Below are 24,477 nucleotides of genomic sequence, written 5' to 3' on the forward strand. Positions count from 1 at the left end.
TTTAAAAGTAATGGACAAGGCAGGTGTTACAAAGTTTTAGCACTACATTTAGAGATACCGCTCAAAGTTCAAGAAAGTTATTTTTTAATAGATCCTCACCAATGCCAGTACATAACTGAATCATTTTCACAACACGGAAATAGCCAGATCTCATCATTTTGTAATTCATTCCCCACATGGTCGTTGCTATAACAGCATTGGGAGGGAGGACTTAAGATTCTGGATCAGGGTCCTTGAGCATGTCTCATAACTGGAACATGATAGGCAGTTATGCAATCATTCTGATTTCCGATGAAATCAGAGGTCTGGGAGAACAAAAACTGCAAGTCGACATGTAGAAAATCAACCACCTTTTGGATGTAGGAGGTGTGGATGTTGTCATGGGGACATATAGCTGTGGAGATGATGACAGGAGGGAGGCTGATCCAGAATATTCTACATAGTAGTCTCAACAGCAGAGAGGAAAATCTGAACCTTTAGATGTCCACTTCCATGGGGATGTGCTGCCTTCAAGGTGCACAGGTGGGAAAGAGGGAGGAATCCCAGGATACTAATGGTTCTAACGAACCCCAGAGTTGTAGGAAGAATTTGTGGCACAAACGTGATGCACAGCAACTAAGGTCAGGACCAAGGATGGTGGTTGAGGACAGTGAGTTCAGGTGTGGATTTCCTGCTCTATTTTGTCATAACCTGAGTGTTTTCCTGGGACCAGATTGTAAAGGACAAATAAGAGGTGAGACCCTGTTTAACTGTTTCTGGGTGAGGTCACTGCATTCCCAGACTCTGTGGATTAAACAACAGACTCTCATTCTCACAGCTCTGGAGTATGGGATGTCTGAGGTCCAGGTGCAGGCAGATGGGGTATCTGGAGAGCGCCCTTGTCCTAGCCCGTCCTTTCCCAGTCACCTCCTATGGGGCCCAGAGGCAGGGAGCTTTCCTAGTCCTGGTGTATAAGGTCCCTGATCCCATCATGAGGCTGCACCTCCTGAACTAAGTGCTCCCCTAAGGCCCCCCCTCATCCTCCCATCACATGGACGTTAGTTTCCAAAACAGGGATGTAAAGGTCACACAGATTGAGCTGATATCAGCACCTGAAGGATCCATGAGTTATTCCCTGTAGGTGGAAAGTCCTCCTCCACCTTTGTTCTCTCAGTTTTCATAATAGTTTAGCTTAATTTGTCATCACACCATATCTTTGAGTGTCACCTGCTGACACGTGATCACTAGTCCTCCCTCTTCTCCTCCAGCCCCACCCATGGGATATCCAGCAGGAACCATTGAATTCCCTCCTTTGATGCAGATGTGACACTGAATCCACACAAGTCCCTCCTGGAGCAGGACCTCATCTCTACCACTGTCCCACAACACACACCATGAGCCAGTGTCCTTCCAAAATCCAAGCACTTATGATGTGATGACAGGCCTGCCCTGCTCTCAACAGACATGATGATGAAGGTGATAAAGGTTTGTACTCTTGTGTCTGTGTGTGGGGGGGAGGGGGCTCTTCAGACTACACATCCTCACCATGTACTTCTTGGGGTCCCTTGCTTTCCCAGATTCACACTGATATATTTATTCATGAGAGATACAGAGAGAAAGAGGCAGAGACACAGAGGGAGAAGCAGGCTCCATGGGGGGAGCCTGACATGGGACTTGATTCCAGGTCTCCAGGATAAGACCTTGGACTGAAGGTGGTGCTAAACCCCTGAGCCACCTGGTATGCCACAGCGAGAATTTTTTTTTTTTACAGTGAGAATTTTTAATAAGGTTTCAGTCTCCTTATCTGATCTATTTTGTTCATTTTTTATTTCTTCATGAAACAGTTTCAGTTTATTGAAAACACTAGTAATTTGTAATTTCACTCAGTTATCCAATATCTTCGGTGTGTGTTGAGACTGATAAATTCATTCAGATTTGAATTCGATTCTTTAATCTAATTAAATATTTCCAGGTATCTTCTCCCATTCTGTAGGTGGCCTTTTATTACACTGAGTGATTCTTTTGTTGTGAAATTGCTCTTTCTTTGAAGTCCCTATAGTTCATTTTCCTTTTCTTTCCATTGCCTCTGGAGACATGTCTAGAAGTGGATGCAGCTGAGGTATAAAAGATGCTGCCTGTGTTCTCCTGAAGATTCTGATGGTTTCCTGACTCACATTTAGGTTCTTCATCAAATTTGAGTCCATTGTTGTGAATGATGTCAGAAAAGGGTCCCCTTTCAGTCTTCTGCATGTGAGACTCCAATATTCTCAAAACCATTTGTTGAAGAGATTTTCTTTTTTCCATTGGATATTATATCCTGCTTTGTCAAGATATTTTGACCTTAGATTTCAGGGTCCATTTCTGGGTTCTCAAACTTTTCTATTCATCTATACATCTGTATTTGTGCCAGTGACATACTGTCCTGATGATCACAACTTTGTAATTTACCTTGACAACCAGGATCAGGATGTCTCCAGCTTTGCCCTACTTTTTCAGGATTGCTTTGGCTATTTGAGGTCTTTGTGGTTCCCTGAAAGTTTTCAGATTGTTTGCTCAAGCTCTGTGCAAAATGCTGGTGATATTTTTATACACGTGCTTTGAATGTGTTACTTGCTCTTGGTAGCATAGCTATTTTATCAATATCTATTCTAATCTATGAGAAAAAATATTTTCAATCTACTTGTGTCTTCCTTTCTGTCTTCCATAAGTGTCTGGAATGTTTAGTCTATACATCCATCCCTCTTTGCTTAGGATTTTTCGTCATTATATGATGATTTCTGTTGCAATTATAAATTGCATCAATTCCTTGATTTTCTATTTTTCTGTTTCATTTGCAGTATATTGAAATCCAATGACTTCCTTGTATTGATTTTACAATACAATTCAGATGTCGCTGAATTCCAGTATCAGTTCTAGCAATTTTTTCAAAGCAATTTTGGGATTTGAACTTAAAGTATCTTGTGTGTGAAGAGTGAAAGTTTGACTTTTTCTTTGCTTATTGGAATGAATTTTACTTATCTTTGTTTTCTGATGATGAGGCTAGGACTTCTAGCACTATGGTGAAGAACAGTGGTGATGGTGAGCATCCCTGTCCTGTTCCTGATCTTAGGGGAAAAGCTCTCAAGTTTTCCTTTGAGGATGACATTCTCCATGTGTCTTCTGTAAATGGCTTTTATGATATAGAGTATGTCTCCCTATCTCTACACAGCAACATGTTTTTATCAAGAAAGTATAATTTCTTTTGCCAAATGTTTTTGGACATCAGTTGAGAGGATAAAATGGTCCTTATCTTTTCTTTTATTAATGGCTCAAATCCCATTATTTGATTTGCAGATGCTGAACCACCCTTGCAGACCAGAAATTAAGCCCATTTGGTCATGGTGAATTCTCCTATTGATGTACTGTTGGAGCTTGTTTCTTAGGATATTTGTGAAAATTTCACATCCATATCCATCAAGGATATTAGTAAGTAATTCTCCTTTTCAGTTGGATCTTTGTCTGCGTTTGAGGTCAAGGAAATGCTACCCTCAGAAAATGAACTTATAAGTTTCCTTTAATTCTATTTTTTGGAACATTTTCAGGATAGGCATTAATAAATTTTAAATGCTTGTGCATTCCCATGGGCAGCCATCTGCCCCAAATTTTGATTGTTAGAATAATTTAAATATGTTTGGTTTTAATTTCTTGGTTTTGGGTCTGTACTGCTTTTCTATCCATTCCTGTTTCAGATTTAGTTGTTTCTACATTCATAGGAAGGCATCCATTTCTTCCAGATTGCTGAATTCATTGGCATGTCATTTCTCATAATGTTCTCTCTCTTTAATAATTTATTTTTCATTTATTTATTCAAGATTTCAATTAAGTTCAATCTGCTAGCATTTAGTAACACCAAGTGCTCATCTCATCGCGTGCATTCCTTAGTGCCCATCACCCAGGTACCATGTCCCACCACACAGCTCTCCTTCTGCAACCCTATGTCCCAGTCCCAGAGGTAGGAGTCTCTCATGGTTTGTCTTCCACTCTGATTTATCCCCACACATATTCTCTCCTTCCATTATGATCCTATTCACTATTTCTTATATTCCACATAGGAGTGAAACTATGATGATTGTCCTTTGATTGACTTATTTCATTGGCCTAATACCCTGTAATTCCATACATGTTGATGAAAATGGTAGCTACTGATCCTTTCTGATGACTGAGAAATATTCCTTTTGTTTTTTAGAAATATTCCTTTGTATATATATATATACTGTAACATGTTTATTAAGTCATCTGCCAAAGGACATCGTGGGTTCTGGGAGAATTTGGCTCTTGTGAACTTGGCTGCTATAAACCTTGGGGTGCATGTGTTCTACCATTTCCCTGTGTCTGTATCTTTGGGGTAAATCCCCAACAGTACTATTGTTGGTTGTAGGGCAGATCTATTTTTAAGTCTTTGAGGAACCTTCACACAGTTTTCCAGAGTGGCTGCACTAGTTCACATTCCCACCAACAGTGCAAGAGTGCTCCCCTTTCTCCACATCCTCTCCAAAATTTGTTGTTTTCTTTCTTATTAATTTCACTATTCTCTGTGGTGTGAAGTGGCAAGTGAATGTGTTTGGATGTGCTTTTCCCTGATAGTGATGTGGAGCATTTTTTTCATGGACTTGTTTGCCATATGTAGGTCTTATTCGGAGATATTTCTCTTCATGATTTCTCCCTGTGTCTTGACTGGATTCCTTGTTTCTTGGGTGTTGAATTTGATAAGTTCTTTATAGATGTTGGTTACAAGCTGTTTGATATGTCATTTACTAATATAATCTACCCTTCTGTATGATGTGTTTTAGTTTTGTGGAGGGTTTCCTTTGTTCTGCAGAACATTTTTGTTTCGATTGAGCTCCCAAAATACATTTTTGCTTCTGGTTCCCTTTTCATTATACATATGCCTTGCAAGAAATTGCTATGGCTAAGTTCCAAAACGTTGTTCTCTCTCTTCTCTTCCTAGAGATTTTGATGGATTGTTGTCTCATATTTAGAACTTTTAACCATTTTGACTTTATCTTCTTGTCTGGTATAAGAGAATGGTCTACTTTAATTCTTCTATAGGGGTTGTTCAATTCTCCCCATGCCAATTATTTTTGCGAATGCTTTATTTTCCCAGGGGACATTCTTTCCTATTTTATTGTAGATTATATACCACATGTTTGAGGGTCCATTTCTGGGTCCTCTATTCTGTTGTATTGATCTGTGTGTCTGTTTTTTTGCCAGTACCACACCGTCTTAATGATAAAAGCTTTGCAGTACAGCTTGAAATCAGGCATTCTGATGCCCCAGCTTTGGTTTTCGTTCTCAACCTTACTCTGGCTATTGGAGCTCTTTTCTGATTTTATAGAAATCTTCAGATTATTTGTTCCATCACTGGGAAGAAAGCTTGTGGTATTTTGATAGAAATTGCATTCAGTATCTAGATTTCCCTGGGTAGCACAGACATTTTCACATTCTTTATTCTTCTGATCCTTGAGCACAGAATGTTTCTCCATCTCTTTGTGTCTTCATTAATTTCTTTCATAAGTGTTGTCTAGATTTAAGGACAGATCCTTTACCTCATTGGTTAGGTCTATTCCTAGGTATCTTATGATTGGATCCATTGTAAATGAGTTTAATACCCTAATTTCTCTTTTATCAGTATCATTGTTACTGTGTAGAAATGCAGCTGCCTTCTATGCTTGTTTTGTCTCCTGCCACGTCCCTAAGTTGCTATGTCATTTCTAGAAATTTTAGGTGGTATCTGTTGGAGTTTATATACAAATATCATGTACTCTGCAAAGAGGGAGAGTTTAAATTCATCTTTGCCACTTTGAATGCCTTTTATATTGTTGTCTGATTGTTGATTATACGAATTCAATTTCTTTTGTGAGCCGAATTGGTGAGGGCCTGCATCTGTGCTGTCTTCCTGAATTTAAGGACAAGCTCTTTGAATCCCCATTGAGTATAAGATTCACTGTGAACTTTTCATAGATGGCTTTAAGATATTGAAGCATGTTCCCTCTACCTTCTACTTTGAAGAGTTTTAATCAGGAATGCCTGCTGTAATTTGGCCTATGAGTTCTCTGCATCTAGTGAGAGGACCATATAAGTATTGTCTTTTATATATTTTTTGAGTGAACAATTTTTATTGAAACCCTCAAAGATTGAAGAGGACAATATGGTGAGTTTGGGTACCATAACACAAAAACTCACCTAACGGCACCATCATTCACAGGAATGAACAAACCCAAACACGACAAAATTCAAATTCTCATGTAATTGCTACAGGTGAAAGTAAAGGAACTAATCATTTGATCATAACCTTTCTTTAATCATACAAAAAAGAAGGGAATGCTGTCTATTATTTTTTAAGGATTTTATTTATTTATTCATGAGAGACAGAGAGAGTATGAGCAAGAGCGAGAGAATGAGTTACAGACAGAGGCAGATGGCGAACAGGCTCCATGCAGGGAGCCTGATGTTGGACTCGATCCTGGGATTCCAGGATCACGCCATTGGCCGAAGGCAGGCACTAATCCACTGAGCCACCCAGGCGTCCCTCCTTGTCTCCTCTATTATTTTTTTGACTATTATCTACAAATATTTATTGTAATACTTGAATAGGACTACAGGAAGCCCTTGGCACTGATTGAAAATATTGATTCACTGTTAGGTTACAAAAATTTATGCATAGCAAAATTTAATGCTCTTTACATAGAAAATATTAGACTACTTAAACAAAGCTTTCAGAAATTCCTGGTAATAGCTACCAGAATTAGAAAAGTAAAATTAGGCCTGAGACACTGCCTCCTCTAGAACACTGGACTCTAACAGCACCTCCACTCCTGGAAAAAAATATTTAATTTTGTCATGCAATGGGAAGGCAAAACAAGATATTCTGGAACAACTGTTCTACCAGAATAGAGCTTCTCCCAATTAAAAAAAGGTGATGATCCAAATAAGCATTTTTAGGCATTAACAAGAACAAGAAGAATCCAAATGAAATATTATACTTGATGTTAAATTTAAATAGCATCTTGATAAAGGTATGCTTCCTTTCATTTTAATACATTTCTGCACATGTATATGTTTTAAAATCCAGGAAACAGCCAAACTACAAGTTAATTGTTAACATGAATATGCATAGTTAACCCTATATTATGCGGCCCCTTTAAGAAGCACCGATGCACCCAACAGCCATATTGGGTATCATTTCATAAAGAACAACACAATGCGTCATCACTAATACCCAATACCTATAATCACTTAATGTTCTGGAACACAATGATTTAGAAGGCAAGTTTCTTTTGAAAATGGCTTAAACTCAAACAGGGGTTTTTTGCTGAACATTGAAATTTTATTATTCTAGGAAAGATTTACATTTTATTTTTATTTTATTTTTTTTAAGATTTACATTTAAAAAATGAAGTAAATACCAACTATAATTTAAATTACTTAAGTATTCAAGCCTATAAAAGTAGGAGGAGGTCTGTGGTCTATTTGTAAATTAGGTTTTTAGTTGGTACGAAACTGTAAACTTTCTGTTCAGATCACATAAAAATGGTTTAGCATGGTGGTCATTTTAATAAGGTAACACTTCTTAATTAAGAAAAACAATTGTGGAAAAAAGTTTATGAAGGATTTTGGGACTCCTGCTGTAAAATAAATTCTTAGAAATTTAAAACAAATACTTATTAAGGCAGAGCTGAAACTTATTTCTCAGGAAGAAGAATGACATCTGGGCCAGTTTATTCAAGGAAATCTATTATAAAATTCATTTTGGAAAGCTTGTCAATGAGTCAGAATCCAGCTTCTTCAATGGTAGGTGTAGTAGATTCATAGTAGATCCCTTCAACATTATTGAAAAATATATTTCTCATTGGATCAGGAGACTAATGTGTCCTGGACTTAAGGAAAAGAGAAATCAGTTAATTAAAAAAATCCAATTGTAAAATCACATGATCTTTGAGCCAAAGTTTAATAAATGTCAGCTGTCAGAAATGGAACCCCCACCCCCATTCCATTTTATTCCCTATGTATGTAAATTAACTTGAGGACGGATAGCATATGTGAATTGATGGTCACATTCCTTGATGGTGGCACATTCTCCGTCTCTCTCAAGGAATATGACATAGTCCCATCGCCCCTCTTGGTAGGATCACTCTACCAATAAACATGAACATGCCACAAATTTCAGAAAGATCAACAATCATTTTCTCAAAGTGTTGCCTTTTAAAATGGCTAACATGAGGCTTCCAATATCTGCTCTAAAGAAAAAAATTGACCTACGAGAATGTTTTCCTAGAAATACATCCCAGCAGCTTGAGCCAGACAGTGAAGTGTTTGTACTTCTACATTTGTTTGTTTGGTGGATTACACATCTGTACTGCAGATCAGCTGTCTGATGACTTCTCAGAGCTGCAAATTCATTGGCCATAACACTCTGGCAAACATTTATGTGTAAGAATTGAATTATTCTTTTGACTGAGACTGGATATCTTGCAGTTCCTGTTCTTACTTTACTTTGATATCCTGGGCAGCTTGCTTTTGCTTGGTATTTGAGTTCTTTCCAGTTTTTGGATGGATTCTTGTATTGCAATGTATTTCCCCCTCAGGACTGCTGTTGCTGTATCCCAAGGATTTTCAATGATTATATCTTCATTCTCATTAGTTTCCATTATTCTTTTGAATTATTCCCGAATTTCCTGGTCGACCCGTTCATCTTTCAACAGGATAGTCCTTAACCTCCATGTGTTTGAAATCCCATAAAAGTTAGGGATCTCTTGTCTCTTGCTGCTTTAAGGATCTTCTCTTTATCTTAGGAATTTGCATGTTTCACTATTGAATGTCGAGGTGTCTAGTGGTTTTTATTGATTTTAGGGAGGGATCTCTCTCTTTCCTGGATCTGAATGCCTGTATCCCTTCCAAAGTTAGGGAGGTTCTCAGCTATGATTTGTTTAAATACATATTCTGGACATCTGTCCCTTTTGGCGCCCTCAGGAACCCCAGTTAAATGTAGATTTTCCCTTCTGAGGCTGTCATTTATTTCTCTTAACCTATCCTCATGATCTTTTAATTGTTTTTCCCTATTTTCCTCAGTTTCTCTCCTTGCCAGAAACTTGCCTTCTATGTCATTCACTCGTTCTTCTACCTTGTTAACCCTTGTCATTAGGACCTCCAGTTTGGATTGCATCTCTTTTAATTGATTTTTAATTTCAGCCGGATTACATCTTTTTTTGCAGTCATGAAATCTCTTGAATCCTTTATGCTTCTCTCCGGAGCCACCATTAGCTTTATAATTGTGCTTGTGAATTAGCTTTCTGATATCAAATTGTAATCGAAGATCTGTAACTGGCAGAGAGTACTGCTTTTGATTCTTTCTTTTGTGTTGACTTCTTCCTTGTAGTCATTTTACTCAGTGCAGAGTGGTTGTATGACTGGGTTTTGTCAAGAATATAAACCCGGACCTAAGTAAATTTCACCCACATGATTCTGCTGAGGTCAGAGACCAGAAATTGAAAACAAAGATAAGAACAAAATAAAACAAAAGTACCATAAAGTGAAGAAGAAATTTAAAACAAAGTATTAAAAAATAAAAGACTAAGAATCCCAAGAAGAGTGAAAAAAAAGGAAGAAGGAAAAGGGGGGACTGGGAGATTGTGGTGGTGACAATGTTGAAGTGGAGGGATGATGTAATCTACCTGAGTGGTTCTAGAGGGTGAACCTCTTGTTTCTGAGCATATGAAGTTCTGTATGTTAGAATATGTTCAGTCCCAAATTTATATAAACCAGAAATACTTGTAGAGAGGCCCAACATTGACAACTGAACATATGTGTGATACAAGAGGGGAAATAATGGGAATGAGGAATCTCACAGAATGAACTAGCATGGTATACCACTTGGTACTGGGTGCATACTAGTCATGTTTTAGAAGGTATTAAGTTCTGCCATTGTAGAACAAAATGAGGCAGAGAAACAAAAAACACAAAATAAAACAAAAAAACATATCTTGTATATCTCCCAATATTAAGTTGGGTATGTCAAAGGGAATCTAGAAGTGGGAAATATATCCAGTTCCTGTAATTGTAGAAATATGAAAGTCAAAAAGGAAGAAACTTGAAAAGGAAGAGGTGGTAAAACATTGTAGTTAAGGTGAGACAGGGAAAAAATTGGAAATTTACAGTCTCATACAAATTGAGTTGTATGGCAAAAAGGGGGGGGAAGGAGGAGTTCCCTCTGGTTCTATATACTGTAAATCCCTCGACTTCCCCTGGAGCTTCCCAGTCCTCCCAGTCAACAACTTGCTCTTCCCTTGTCCTGCCAGCTGGTCCTCTGGGGAAGGGGCCTGCTGTGCTGAGTCTCAGGTGTGTGCACCTTGGGGGGATGCCCTGTCCCCATCTGGCTGCTGGGCTCAGGGGGAGCTGCTTATCCTGTGAGACACCTGCTCCCTGGCAGCCCTGCTCCATCCCAGGCATAGGCTGACACCAGGAGGACCAACCACACTGGCGGGGCCAGCTCCCCAGGCCTAGAGTCAGCTCCCACAGTAACTAATGCAGGTCCCAGTCTGCAGAGGCCTGGATGCTCCCAGGGCGGGGAGGGGAGCACAGACCTGTAGAGCTCAGGGCGCCCTGGGGCAGGAGCATACTCACTGCCCTGGGCCCTACCCGCCTCCAACTTACCTGGGGAAGAACAGGACCCAAGGCTGCTCCAGCTCTGCTTCCTTGGCTGCGGGGCCTGTGCTGCTAGAATCAGGGTCCTGGGGCCACAGCTCCTGAAGCAGCAGGGTGCAGCCGCCTCGGACCAGATGTACCAAGGAGGCTTTAGCCCGTTACTGAGATAGGCCCACAGCACTGGTGCAACTGCCCTATTAGTGACCCTTGAAAATGGAGGCTCCAGTGCCCCCTGATAAGTCTGCCCAAGTTTCTTGCTAAAGTGCCTTTCCATTTGGGAAGAATCCGGTAAGGATGCTTAAATTTCCTGCTTCTCTGGGAATGGGATTTTCTCTCCCAGAGCTCTCGCCACCAAACTTAGCCCAGCTCTGCAGGGGACCTGTCACCACTTAATTCTTTATATTTAATTTTTTTATATTTATATTTACTTTATATTTACTTTATATATTACTTTTTGTATATTTATATATTACTTTAGAAGGGTAACCCTTCTCTATGTAGCTTTCCAGCTGTTCTCTCTTTAAATTTCAAGAGGGTAACATTGACATTTTCACAATATTAATTCTGCCAATCCATGAGCATGGAATATTTTTTCATCTCTTTGTGTCTTCCTCAATTTCTTTCAGAAGTGTTCCATAGTTTTTAGGGTATAGATCCTTTACCTCTTTGGTTGGGTTTATTCCTAGGTATCTTATGCTTTTGGGTGCAATTGTAAATGGGATTGACTCCGTAATTTCTCTTTCTTCAGTATCGTTGTTGGTGTATAGAAATGCCACTGACTTCTGGGCATTGATTTTGGATCTTGCCACGCTGCCAAATTGCTGTATGATTTCTAGCAATCTTGAGGTGGATGCTTTTAGGTTTTCTATGTAGAGTATCATGTCATCAGCGACAAGGGAGAGTTTGACTTCTTCTTTGCCAATTTGAATGCCTTTAATGTCTTTTTGTTGTCTGATTGCTGAGGCTAGGACTTCCAGTACTATGTTGAATAGCAGTAGTTAGAGTGGACACCCCTGTCCTGTTCCTGATCTTAGGGGAAAGGCTCCCAGTGCTTCCCCATTGAGAATAATATTTGCTGTGGGCTTTTCATAGATGGCTTTTAAGATGTTGAGGAATGTTCCCTCTATCCGTACACTCTGAAGACTTTTGATCAGGAATGGATGCTGTATTTTGTCAAATGCTTTCTCTGCATCTAATGAGAGGATCATATGGTTCTTGGTTTTTCGCTTGCTGATATTATGAATCACATTGATTGATTTACAAATGTTGAACCCAGCTTATGTCCCGAGAACAAATCGTACTTGGTCATGGTGAATAATTTTCTTAATGTGTTGTTGGATCCTATTGGATAGAATCTTGTTGAGAATTTTTGCATCCATGTGCATCAGGGATATTGGTCTATAATTCTCCTTTTTGGTTACCCAGGGAAATTTACACATTTAATGCAATCCCTATCAAAATACCATGGAATTTCTTCAGAGAGTTAGAACAAATTATTTTAAGATTTGCGTGGAATCAGAAAAGACCCTGAATAGCCAGGGGAATTTTAAAAAAGAAAACCATAGCTGGGGCCATCACAATGCCAGATTTCAGGTTGTACTAGAAAGGTGTAGTCATCAAGACAGTGTGCTACTGGCACAAAAACAGACACATAGATCAATGGTACAGAATAGAAAACCCTGAAGTGGACCAACAATATTATGTTAAACTAATATTCGATAAAGGAGGAAAGACTAACCACTGGAAGAAAGACAGACTCTTCAGTAAATGGTACTCGGAAAATTGGACATCCACATGCAGAAGAATGAAACTAGACCACTCTCTTGCACCACACACAAAGATAAACTCAAAATGGATGAAAGATCTAAATGTGAGACAAGATTCCATCAAAATCCTAGAGGAGAACACAGGCAACACACCTTTTGAAGTCGGCCACAATAATCTTGCAGGATACATCCACGAAGGCAAAAGAAACAAAAGCAAAAATGAACTATTGGGACTTCAAAAAGATAAGAAGCTTTTGCACAGCAAAGCATACAGTCAACAAAACTCAAAGATAACCTACAGAATGGGAGAAGATACTTGCAAATGACGTATCAGATAAAAGGTTATTTTCCAAGATCTATAAAGAACTTATTAAGGTAAACACCAAAGAAATAAACAATCCAATCATAAAATGGGCAAAAGTCATGAACAGAAATCTCACAGAGGAAGACATAGACATGGCCAACAAGCACATGAGAAAATGCTCCGCATCCCTTGCCATCAAGGAAATACAAATCAAAACCACAATGAGATACCATCTCACACCAGTGAGAATGGGGAAAATTAACAAAGCAAGAAACCACAAATGTTGGAGAGGATGTGGAGAAAAGGGAACCCTCTTGCACTGTTGGTGGGAATGTGAACTGGTGAAGCCACTCTGGAAAACTGTGTGGAGGTTCCTCAAAGAGTTAAAAATAGACCTGCCCTATGATCCCGCAATTGCACTGCTGGGAATGTACCCCCTTTGGGGTAAATCTGTATCTTTATACAGATGCCGTGAAATGGCAGGACACCTGCATCCCAATGTTTATAGCAACGATGTCCACAATAGCCAAACTGTGGAAGGAGCCTCGGTGTCCATCGAAAGATGAATGGATGAAGAAGATGTGGTCTATGTATGCAATGGAATATTACTCAGCCATTAGAAACGACAAATACCCACCATTTGCTTCAATGTGGATGGAACTGGAGGGTATTATGCTGAGTGAAATAAGTCAATCGGAAAAGGACAAATATTATATGGTCTCATTCATTTGGGAAATATAAATAATATTGAAATGGAATAGAAGGAAAGGGAGAAGAAATGGGTGGGAAATATCAGAAAGGGAGATAGAACATAAAGACTCCTAACTCTGGGAAACGAACTAGGGGTGGTGCAAGGGGAGGAGGGCGGGTGGTGTGGGTGAATGGTTGATGGGCACTGAGGGGGGCACATGATGGGATGAGCACTGTGTATTATTCTGTATGTTCGCAAATTGAACACCAATAAAAAATAAATTTATTATTAAAAAAATAAATTTCTAGAGGGATTAGTAGGTTTTGAGGATGATTTAAAAGTTACCTAGGTAAGTTTATGGGGACAGGTGACTTGAGATCCCTACTCCTCTGCCCTCCTGCCGTGCCCTGCTAAATTCAACTTAACAAAGAAAAATAAGTGGAGATTATTCTGTGACCCTGCTGGAACATCGTACATGGACTGGGCATATCAAACAACAGACACTCATTCTCACAGTTCTGGAATCTGGGACGTCTGAGGTCCAGGTGCAGGTGTGCTGTCTGGAGAACACCCACGTCCTAGCCCGTCCTTTCCCCATCACCTCACATGGGGTCAGAATGCAGGGAGCTTTCCCAGTCCTGGGTTATAAGGGCCCTGATCCTATCATGAGGCTGCACCTCCTGACCCAAGTGATCCCCTAAGGCCCCACCTCCTCCCCTGATCTCATGGGCATTAGATGCCAACATGGGGATGGTAGAGGTCACACACAATGAGCTGACGTCAGCACCTGAAGGATCCACGAGTTATTCCCTGGAGGGGGAAGACCCTTCAATCAAGCTCCTAACCTTCAGCATCCTCATGGATCCAGTAGAAGCTTCTGTTGTCTGAGCACATGGAGGATACATGACCTTCAGAACCAGCTGGTGATCCTGGGGAGAGGACAGCCTCCATCTAAGACCTTGTAGGATCCAGGCCTATTTGTATTGTCATTTTGTGTTTCATGATTCTTCCATGCTTTATTCATCTCCTTTCCACAGAATTCAGAAATTTGTCTACTGAGAATGACCACGTCTCTCCTTTGGCCCTCCAGTTTGATACTTATTTAGTGAAATTATTCCTCACACCATGTGCATTCTTTATTGCCTACTAGCTCCCTGATGTTCCATCCACATGCCTCTCCTCCATCCAAAGGATAAGAAATCAAACAATAACACAGGAGTTCCCTCTTTAGAAGCAGTTGGGACACTGACTCCACACAAGCCACTGCTGGAGCAGGACCCCGTCCCCAACACTGACCCACAAAACACACCCTAAGTGAGTGTACCTCCTGGCACCATCCAGGCATTTATCACGTGATGAGAGGCCTGCCTGCCTCTCATCTGACATGAAGATGAAGATGATTAAACCTTATACTCTACTGATTGTGTGTGTGTGTGAATCACCTCTGCGTCCACATCCCTACCATGTTATGCTGGGAATCTCTCTCACTCCCAGGCCATTATTAACATTTTTGTAGAATGTCTTTCTCTTGTGTTGATTGGGGATTTCTCTAAACCATGATGTGCAAACAGCATATTAGCTTGGGGTCCTCTGATCCACAGTGAGCATCACTAGGACTCATGAAAATGTTCAGATGATGTGAATGGAGTTCTTTGTAATAGATGAATATTTTGGGTCAGGAAAAGTTAAGTATAAGTAAGTACAGGTGCTATAGTTGAATTTCTAAGTCTCTAAGAAAGAGACTGAAGAGGGAAACACATAACTAAGTGTTCAGAGAGACTCCCTGGGGGAAACTGCTCCATGGAGAGGAAGCCCAGAACCCAAGAGGAAACCTGCCCAGAACCTCCATCTGCACCTGCTCCTGGGCCTTCATGACAGAAGTGGTGAGGAGTGTGCACACCCTGGTGGTCCTGATCCCCTTCTACAGGGAGGTTTGTGTCTGGGCTCACACTGAGGTCGCCTCACTGTGTCACCCGCACAGTAATACACGGCCGTGTCCTCGGCTCTCAGGCTGTTCATCTGCAGATACAGCGTGTTCTTGGCGTTGTCTCTGGAGATGGTGAATCGGCCCTTCACAGCGTCTGCGTAGCTTGTGCTACTTCCACCACTGTTAATGTATGCGACCCACTGCAGGCCCTTCCCTGGAGCCTGGCGGACCCAGTACATCCAGTAGCTACTGAAGGTGAATCCAGAGGCCATACAGGAGAGCCTCAGGGACCCCCCAGGCTTCACCAGGTCTCCCCCAGACTCCACCAGCTGCACTTCACCCTGGACACCTGCAGACACAATACATCCTGGTCAGGAAACAGCCCCACATCCCTTGTTTCTCTCACTCACCTCTACTCACAGACTCACGGTCCCTTGTTCTCCAGGAATTACCTTTTAAAATAGTGACAAGGAAAACCCAGCTGAGCACAGACTCCATGGTGGTTTTTCTGTGTTGTGTCGTGAACACTGAATGGGGTCACCTGGGATCCTGGGGCTGGGGCTCGTCTCCCAGTTGCAGGGTCAGTGCTGGGCTGGTTTAATCAGTGGAGGGCAGGCCCAATTTGCATGTCCTCTGACTATATAGTCAGCTCCAGACTCTGATCAATTCTTTACAAGTTATATACAAGCATTACTTCACAACTGTAGATCACTTTCTTTTGGTGATACAGTGGATTTAAGATGTTCTAATCCATCTAAGTATTTATCTTTGCCTTTGTGCCTTTTAAAAACTCTATCATTAATATAGGTCATTTTTAAAAAGTATTTTCTCTCCTTAAGTTTAATCATAAGTATTTATTTTTGATACCAGTGTAAAGGAGATTGTTTTTTAAATTGTATAGCGATAATTTATTGTTAGTGTGTAAAAATGAGCTTTATTGTATATGTTGGTTTTATATCCTGTATTTTCCCTGAGCTCATTACTAACTTCAAGTCTTTTTTGTAAGGTTTGTCCTCATTCACCATTTATATGACAATATCATATACGAGCAAATTATTTTTCTTCCTGTTGAATGATATTCATATATTTTATTTTATTATTGCCTAATTACTATGTAATTAGGCCCTAAATCTTCGACTTAGGGGCATGAAAGCTTTCCCTCTTTTCTGTTAGATTCTTTGTTCTAATATTCCTTTTGATATATAGCAGATTTAGAAGAGCAAAAGAATTTCCTCTTGCATATGGAGGAGGTCCCTAATATATGGTGTGATGCGGGATCTCAGGACAGGACAGGAAGTCCGTTCAGAATTTCTGCCCAATTGTGATTGGAGATACTGGTGGCTGTTGAGCTTGATGAGTTCATTTTATATTTTTTATTATTTTTTAATAAATTAATTTTTTAATGGTGTTCAATTTACCAACATACAGAATAACACCCAGTGCTCATCCTGTCAAGTGCCCCCCTCAGTGCCCATCACCCATTCACCCCCACCCCTAGCCCTCCCCCCTTTCACCACCCCTAGTTCATTTCCCAGAGTTAGGAGTCTTGATGTTCTGTCTCCCTTTCTGATATTTCCCACACATTTCTTCTCCCTTCCCTTATATTATCTTTTACTATTATTTATATTCCCTAAGTGAACGATAACTTCATTTTCGATTTGAATTTGAGCCTTTAATCTGATAAGACTTTACAAAATATCTTCTCCAATTCTGTAGGTTCCCTTTTAATTACACTGCATGATTCCTTTGCTGTGAAAACGTTCTTTCTTTGATGAAATCGCCATGGTTCATTTTCCTTTTCTTTCTCTTGACCCTGGAGACACATCTAGAAGTTGTTGCAGCCGAGGTAGAAACGATGCTGCCTGTGTTCTCCTGAGGATTCTGATGGTTTCCTGACTCACTTTTAGGTCTTTCATCAACTTTGAGTCCATTGTTTTGAATGATGTAAGAAAAGAGTCCACTTTCATTCTTCTGCATGTGTCTCCCCAACTTTCCCCACACAAGTTGTTGAAGAGACTTTCTTTTTCCATTGCATATTCTTCCCTGCTTTGTCAAGATTTTTTACCGTAGATTTCATGGTCCATTTCTGGGTTCTCCAACTTTTCTGAATTTGTGCCAGTACCATAATGTCCTGATGATCACAACATTGTAATTTACCTTGACAACCAGAATCAGGATGTTTCCAGGTTTGCTTTACTTTAACAGGATTGCTTTGGATATTTGAGGTTCTTGGTTCCCTAAAATTTTCTGATGGTTTGCTCTAGATCTGTAAACAATGCTGGTTATATATTTATACAGATGGCTTTGAATGTGTAGCTTTCTCTGGAAGCATAAGTGTTTTATCAATATTCATTCTTCTAATCTATGAAAATAATATTTTCTATACTCTGTGTCTTCCATACTGTCTCATAAGTGTTCTGGAATGTTTAGTCTATCCATTCATACCTCTTTGCTTAGGATTTTTCTTCATTATCTGATTATTTATGGTGCAATTATAAATTATATCCAGTCCTTGATTTTCTTTTTTTCTGTTTCATTTGCCCTATATAGAAAAGCCACTGTCTTTCTTGTATTGATTTTCCATGCTCTGATTTTGCTGAATTCCAGTATCAGGTCTAGCAATTGTTTCAAAGGAATCTTTGAGATTTGAATTTAAAGTATTGTGTCGTGTGTGAAGAGTGAAAGTTTATTTTTTTCTTTGATGACTTAGAAGACTTTTAAATCTGTTTGTTGTCTGATTTTTGAAGCTAGGACTTCTAGTTCTATGGTGCAGAACAGTGGTGATGGTGGGCATCCCTGTCCTGTTCCTGATTTTAGGGGAAAAGCTCTCAAATTTTCCTGTTATGGATGACATTCTTCATGTGTCTTAGGTAGGTAGCTTTTGTGATAAGAATGTCTCCGTATCTCTACACCTCAAAAGGTTTTTATGAGGAAAATATAGTATTTTTTGACAAATATTTTTGGGCTTCAGATGAGAGGACAAAGTGGCTCTTTTCTTTTCTTTTATGAATGAGTCAAATCCCATTGTTTGATTTTCCGATGCTGAACCACCCTTGAAGACCAGAATTTAAGCGAATTTGATCATTATGAATTATCCTATTATTGTACTATTGGACTCTGTTAGTTAGGATCTTGGTAAGAATTTTGCATCCATAACCATGAAGGATATTAGTCTGTAATTCTCCTTTTCAGTTGGATCTTTCTCTGTTTTTGAGGTCCAGGAAATGCTACTATTGGAGAATGACTTTGGAAGTTTCCTTTAATTTCTATCTTTGTAATATTTTCACGGGAGGAGGGAGAAGCAGACTCCATGCCGGAAGCCCGATGCGGGACTCAATCTCAGGACTCCAGGATCACACCCTGGGCCAAAGGCAGGTGCTAAACCACTGACCCACCCAAGGATCCTCGTATAAAGTCATTTTAAATGCTTGTTGCGTTCCCATGGGCAGCCATCTGTCCTTGGACTTTTGATTGTTGGAAGACTTTTAAATATATCTAATTTTCATTTCTGAGTTTTGGGTCTGTACAGCTTTTCCATTCATTCCTGTTTCAGATTTAGTTGTTTCTACATTTATAGGAAGGCATCCATTTCTTCCAGATTGCTGAATATGTTGGCATGTTATTGCTCATAATATTTTCTCTCTTCAATAATTTATTTTTCATTTATTTATTCAATATTTTATTTAAGTTCAATTTGCCAACATCTAGTAACACCAAGTGCTCATCTGATCACAAGCCCTCTTTAGTGCCCATAACCCAGAGACCATGTCCCAACACCCACCTGCCCTTCTGCACCCCATTGTTCGAGTCCCAGAGATAGAAATCTGTCATGGTTTGTCTTCTTCCTGATTTATCCCCACTCAGTTTCCCTCCTTCCCTTATGATCCCTTTCACTATTTCTATATTCCACAAATGAGTGAAACCATGATGATTGTCCTAAACAAATTAACTTATTTCATTGGCATAATACCCTGTAGTTCTGTACACCTGGAAGAAATAATAGCTATTGATGGTTTCTGGTGACTGAGAAATATCCCTTTTTATATATAAACTGTACATGCTTATCAATTCATCTGTCAAAGTACATTGTGGCTTACCCGAGGATTTGGCTCTTGTGGACATGGCTGTAATAAACATTGGGATGCAGGTGTCCTGCCGTTTCACTGCATCTGTATCTTTGGGGTAAATCCCCAGCAGTGCAATTGCTGGGTCGTAGGGCAGATCTATTTTTAACTTTTTGAGGAAACTCTACACAGATTTCCAGAGTGGCTGCAGCAGTTCACATTCCCACCAACAGTGCAAGCGGGTTCCCCTTTCTCCACATCCTTTCCACCATTTGTTATTTTTCTTTCTTATTAATTTTCCCTATTCTCTGTGGTGTAAAGTGACAGACGATTGTGGTTTTGATGTGCTTTTCCTTGATAGCAAGTGATGTGGAGCATTTTTTTCATGGACTTGTTGGCCATATGTAGGTTTTATTGGATAAATTTCTGTTCATGTTTGCTCCGCATTTCTTGACTGGATTCCTTGTTTCTTGGGTGTTGATTTTAATAAGTTCATTATACATGTTGGATAGAAAGCCCTTTGTCTGATATGTCAATTGCTAATATCATCTACCCTTCTATGTGTTCTGTTCTTGTTCTTTTGTCAGATTCCTTTGCTCTGCAGAGCATTTTTATCTTGATGGAGCTCCCAAAATTCATTTTTGCTTTTGTTTCCCTTGCCATTATAGATATGCCTTACAAGAAATTGCTGTGACTAAGTTCAAAAACTTTGTTCCCTCTCTTCTCCTCGCAGAGATTTTGATGGATTGTTATCTCACATTTAGATCTTTTAACCATTTTGAATTTATCTTCTTTATTTCCATATGAGATTTGTCCCTTTAATTGTTCTACAGGGGCTGTTCAATTCTCACCATGCCAATTATTTTTGAGACTGTTTTATTTTCCCAAGGGATATTCTTTCCTATTTTGTTGAAGATTATTGACCATACATTTAAGTGTCCATTTCTGGGTTCTCTATTCTATTCTATTGATCTTTGTGTCTGTTTTTGTGCCAGGACCAGACTGTCTTAATGATCACAGCTTTGTAGTACAGCTTGAAATCAGGCATTCTGATGTCCCCATCTTTGGCTTTCTTTGTAAATCTTACTCTGGCAATTGGAGATCTTTTCTGATTTTGTAGAAATATTAGGATTATTTGTTCCATCACTGGGAAGAAAGATTGTGATATTTTAACAGGAATCACATTCAGTGTCCAGATTGTCCTGGGTAGCTTAGACATTTTCAAAATGTTTATTCTTCTGATCCATGAGCATTGGATGTTCTCCATCTCTTTGTGTCTTCATTAATTTCTTTCATAATATTCTCTAGATTTAAAGTACAGATCCTTGACCTCATTGGTTGGGTTTCATCCTATATATCATATAGTTGGTACCATTGTAAATGAGTTCAATACACTCTTTTCTCTGTTAACAGTATCATTGTTAGTGTGTAGGAATGTAGCTGTCTTCTATGCCTTGGTTTCATCTCCTGCCATGTCGCTAAGATGCTATATCATTTATAGAAATTTTAGGTATTATTTCTTGGAGTTTATATACAAATATCATGTCCTTTACAGAAGGAGAGTTTGATTTCTTCTTTGCCATTTTGAATGTTTTCTATTTATTTTCTTGTCTTATTGTTGATTCTAGGAATTATACTTCTTTTGTGAGCAGAAATGATGAGAGTGTGCACCTCCGCTGTCTTCCTGAACTTCCTAAACATTTTTTTAAACTCTTTGGTCCCCAATTGGGATGAGATTCATTATGAACGTTTAATAATTAACTTTTAAGATGTTGAAGAATGTTTTCTCTACCCTCTACATTGAAGATTTTACTCAGCAATGCCTGCTGTAATTTGGTTATGAGTTCTCTGCATTTAGAGAAAGGACCATATACATCTTCTCTTTTCTATTATTTTTTTAAGATTTTATTTATTTATTTATTTATTTATTTATTTATTTATTTATTTATTATTTAAGAGAGAGAGAGAGAAAGTCAGGCAGAAGAACAGGTTCCATGCAGGGACTCTACATGGGACTCAATCCTGGGATTTCAGGATCATGCCCTGGGCCAAAGGCAGGCACTAAACCACTGAGCCATTCAGGAGTCCCTGTCTTTTCTATTATTGATGTGTCCTATTACACTGATTGTTTTACATATTTTGGGCCACCGTATTATTCCAGGGACAAATCCCACCTGGTAACGGTGAATAATGGTCTTTATGCATTATTGGATCTTGTTGTCTAGTATCTTGGTGAGAATTTTGCATCCATGTTGTCAGGAAAAATGGTTTATAATTCCCCTTTTGGCGGTATTTTTGTCTGGTGTTGGGATCAAGGTAATGCTGGCCCCATAGAAGGGATTGAGAAGTAGTCATTCTTTCTCTACCGTTTGAAACAGCTTCAGTCCTAACGGTACTATTTCTTCTTTAAATGTTTGGAAGAGATCTCCTGGGAAGCCATCAGGCCCTGGGTGTTTGTGTCTTGGGAGAATTTTGATAGCAGCCTCAATTTCCTCACTTTTTATTGATATTTTCTTGTTTTCTTTGATTCTTTTTAATTACCTAGCTAGGTGTGTATCTACCTTATTAATTCTTTCAAAGGACCAGAGCCTGGTGTGATTGATGTGTTCTAGAGTTCATCTAGTCTCTATTTCATTGAGTTTTGCTAGATCTTTATTAAATCTCTTCTTCTACTTGGTGTAGAGTTTACCTGCTCTTCTTTCTCCAATTCCTTTACTTGCGAGGATAGTTTGTTTTTTGGTTTTCTACTTCAAATTGTTAGAGGAAGACTTGTGGTGCAATGTATTTCCCTCTTATGACTATCTTTTTGTATGGCAACAGTTTTAAATAGATATGCTTTCATTTCCATTAGTGTGCAAGAATATTTTTAGTACTTTTCTCATTTCCTTGTTGAGCTCTTCATCTTTTAATAGGATTCCCTTTAACCTCCATTAGTTTCTTCTAAACTCCTTCTAGTAATTGATTCCTAGTTTTATAGCATTGTCTGTATATATCCTTGGTCTATGTATCGACTTTATTCCCATTTGCTCATATTTTTTTTCTTTCTTAAATTCAATACATGACTGAAATAATACAGTGATTGCCTTACTTTGACTGACTCACTTCATTTAGCATTATACTTGCTACCCCCATCCCCATAGTGCCAAAAGGATTAGATTTCATTTCATGTATGGATAGTTTCGATAGTTTGACTAATGTACATGATTCTGCTGTAAAAATTCAGGTGCATGTATCCCTTTGAATTTTTTTTTGTATTTTTTTCTTTTATTTTATGAGGACTTTATTTATTTATACATGAGAAAGACACACACAGAGAGAGAGACAGAGACACAGCAGAGGGAGAAGCAGGGTAAATGCAGGAAGCCCGATGTCAAATCGATCCCCAGACTCTGGGATTATGCCATGAGCCAAAGGCAGATGCTCAACCACTGAGCCACCCAGGTGTCTCAGAATACTTTTCGTTTTAATGATTTTATTTATTTATTCATGGGAGACACAAAGAGAGTGACAAAAAGTGAGAAACAGGCTCCTCCCAGGAGTCCGATATGAGACTCAATCCCCAGATTGGGAACATGACCTGAGGTGAAGGCATGCACTCAACTCCTGAGCTACCCAGGCATCTTAGTACTTTTGTATTCTTAGAGTGAATGCCCAGTCGTACAGTTGCGAGATCATAGGGTAGGTCTACTATTACTTATTTGATGTCGCACCGTATGATTTCCTTGAATGACTGCACCCTTACCCACCCACATCTCCAGCCCAGAGAATTCAGCAGGGCCTCAGTTCTAGTGGAGGTGGTATCAGGGCTCATTGAACAAGCAGACCAGAGCACACCAAGTTAAAACACACCACATAATGGCCATGCACCACACACTGCTCACGGCAGGCAAGGATGGCCTGTGCAGATGCCTGTTCTGGGGGAAATAGCAGCCAAAACAGGACAGCACAGAGCATGCAGCACACACCACAGACACTCTCTGAACCTAGACCCAGCACACTATGTGAACTCTATCACAAAGATGTTATTCTGGAGGAGGAAATAAAACTGGCTTTTGTACAGAGGAAGAGGGAATCTTAGAGAAAATGCCATGATTAAGGAATTTCAATTCCAGTTTCCTGCTCTGATCCTCCTCAATTTTCGGTTTCTCAGGTCAGTCTCTTTGACCCTGCCAAATGATCCAGGAGTACTGTTCTGTCTCCAGATCCAGCAGTTTCCATCCCTGAGGGGATCCTGTACATCAGGGAGACTGCCAGATGCCCACACCATCCAAAGTGCATCTTCTTCAATGGCATGAAGACATAGAGTTGTGATAATAATATTTCTACAATTGTTTTCCTTGTGAAGGATGCCCAACCTCCTGCCCAAAGCTCGTGTCACATGTTGAGAGGTGATTTCCTTTCTATGTACTAATTAGGGACAATGCATGGACCACATGTGTCACCATTACTTACTGCAAAATAATTTAATAATTGTACAACATACACTCAAACACAAAATGAATCCATAGGGCTGAGGAAAGAGTTGGGAAGGATATAAATTTAGTTGACTTTGACATCAAATTCCAGAATCCCCATTTTAATCCCTGCATATAAAACAGAGGGAATTCCCCACAAGGTGTTTGCTATAACAGCATTGGGAAGGAGGAGTTAAGATGCTGGACTAGGGTTCCTGAACTTGTCTCATTCCTGGAACATGAGAGATATTTATTGAATCATTTTGATCATGCAGGAAATCACTCAGAGTTCTGTGAGAACAGGAATTGCAAGTTCAGAGGTAGAAAATCAATGTCATTTTGGACGTAGGAGTTGTGGATGTTGTCATAGGGATATATAGCTGTGGCAATGAGGGCAGGATGGAGGCTGATCCAGAATATTCTGTATAGTATGATGAGAAGCAGACAAGAAATTCTGAACTTCTGGACCTCCACTTCCATGGTGATGTGCCTGGGTTAAAGCTGCTCAGGTAGTAAATTGGGAGGAATCCCAGGATTCTAATGGGTCAAAAGAACCCCAGAGTGGTAGGAAGAATGTGTGTCATCAATGTGATGCATAGCTGCTAAGAACAG

At 39.5% G+C, this 24,477-nt stretch overlaps 1 long non-coding RNA gene and 1 gene segment (V, D, J or C); one reads left to right on the forward strand and one right to left on the reverse strand.

Moving 5' to 3' along the window:
- LOC112930265 (immunoglobulin alpha-2 heavy chain-like) overlaps nt 1–15,922 on the reverse strand; it is a 1,136,867-nt gene extending 1,120,945 nt beyond the window's left edge. The window contains 2 exon segments of the C gene segment in view: nt 15,400–15,696; nt 15,800–15,922. Of these exon segments, the coding sequence occupies nt 15,400–15,696; nt 15,800–15,845 (343 nt within the window).
- On the forward strand, nt 1,301–7,821 carry LOC140599440 (uncharacterized). The gene is made up of 2 exons (XR_012002346.1): nt 1,301–1,464; nt 3,313–7,821. It is a non-coding gene; the product is annotated as an uncharacterized lncRNA (long non-coding RNA).
- Nucleotides 15,923–24,477: the final 8,555 nt, after the last annotated feature.

This window comes from Vulpes vulpes, chromosome 6, assembly GCF_048418805.1.
Source record: "Vulpes vulpes isolate BD-2025 chromosome 6, VulVul3, whole genome shotgun sequence".
Taxonomy (NCBI): Eukaryota; Metazoa; Chordata; class Mammalia; order Carnivora; family Canidae; genus Vulpes; species Vulpes vulpes.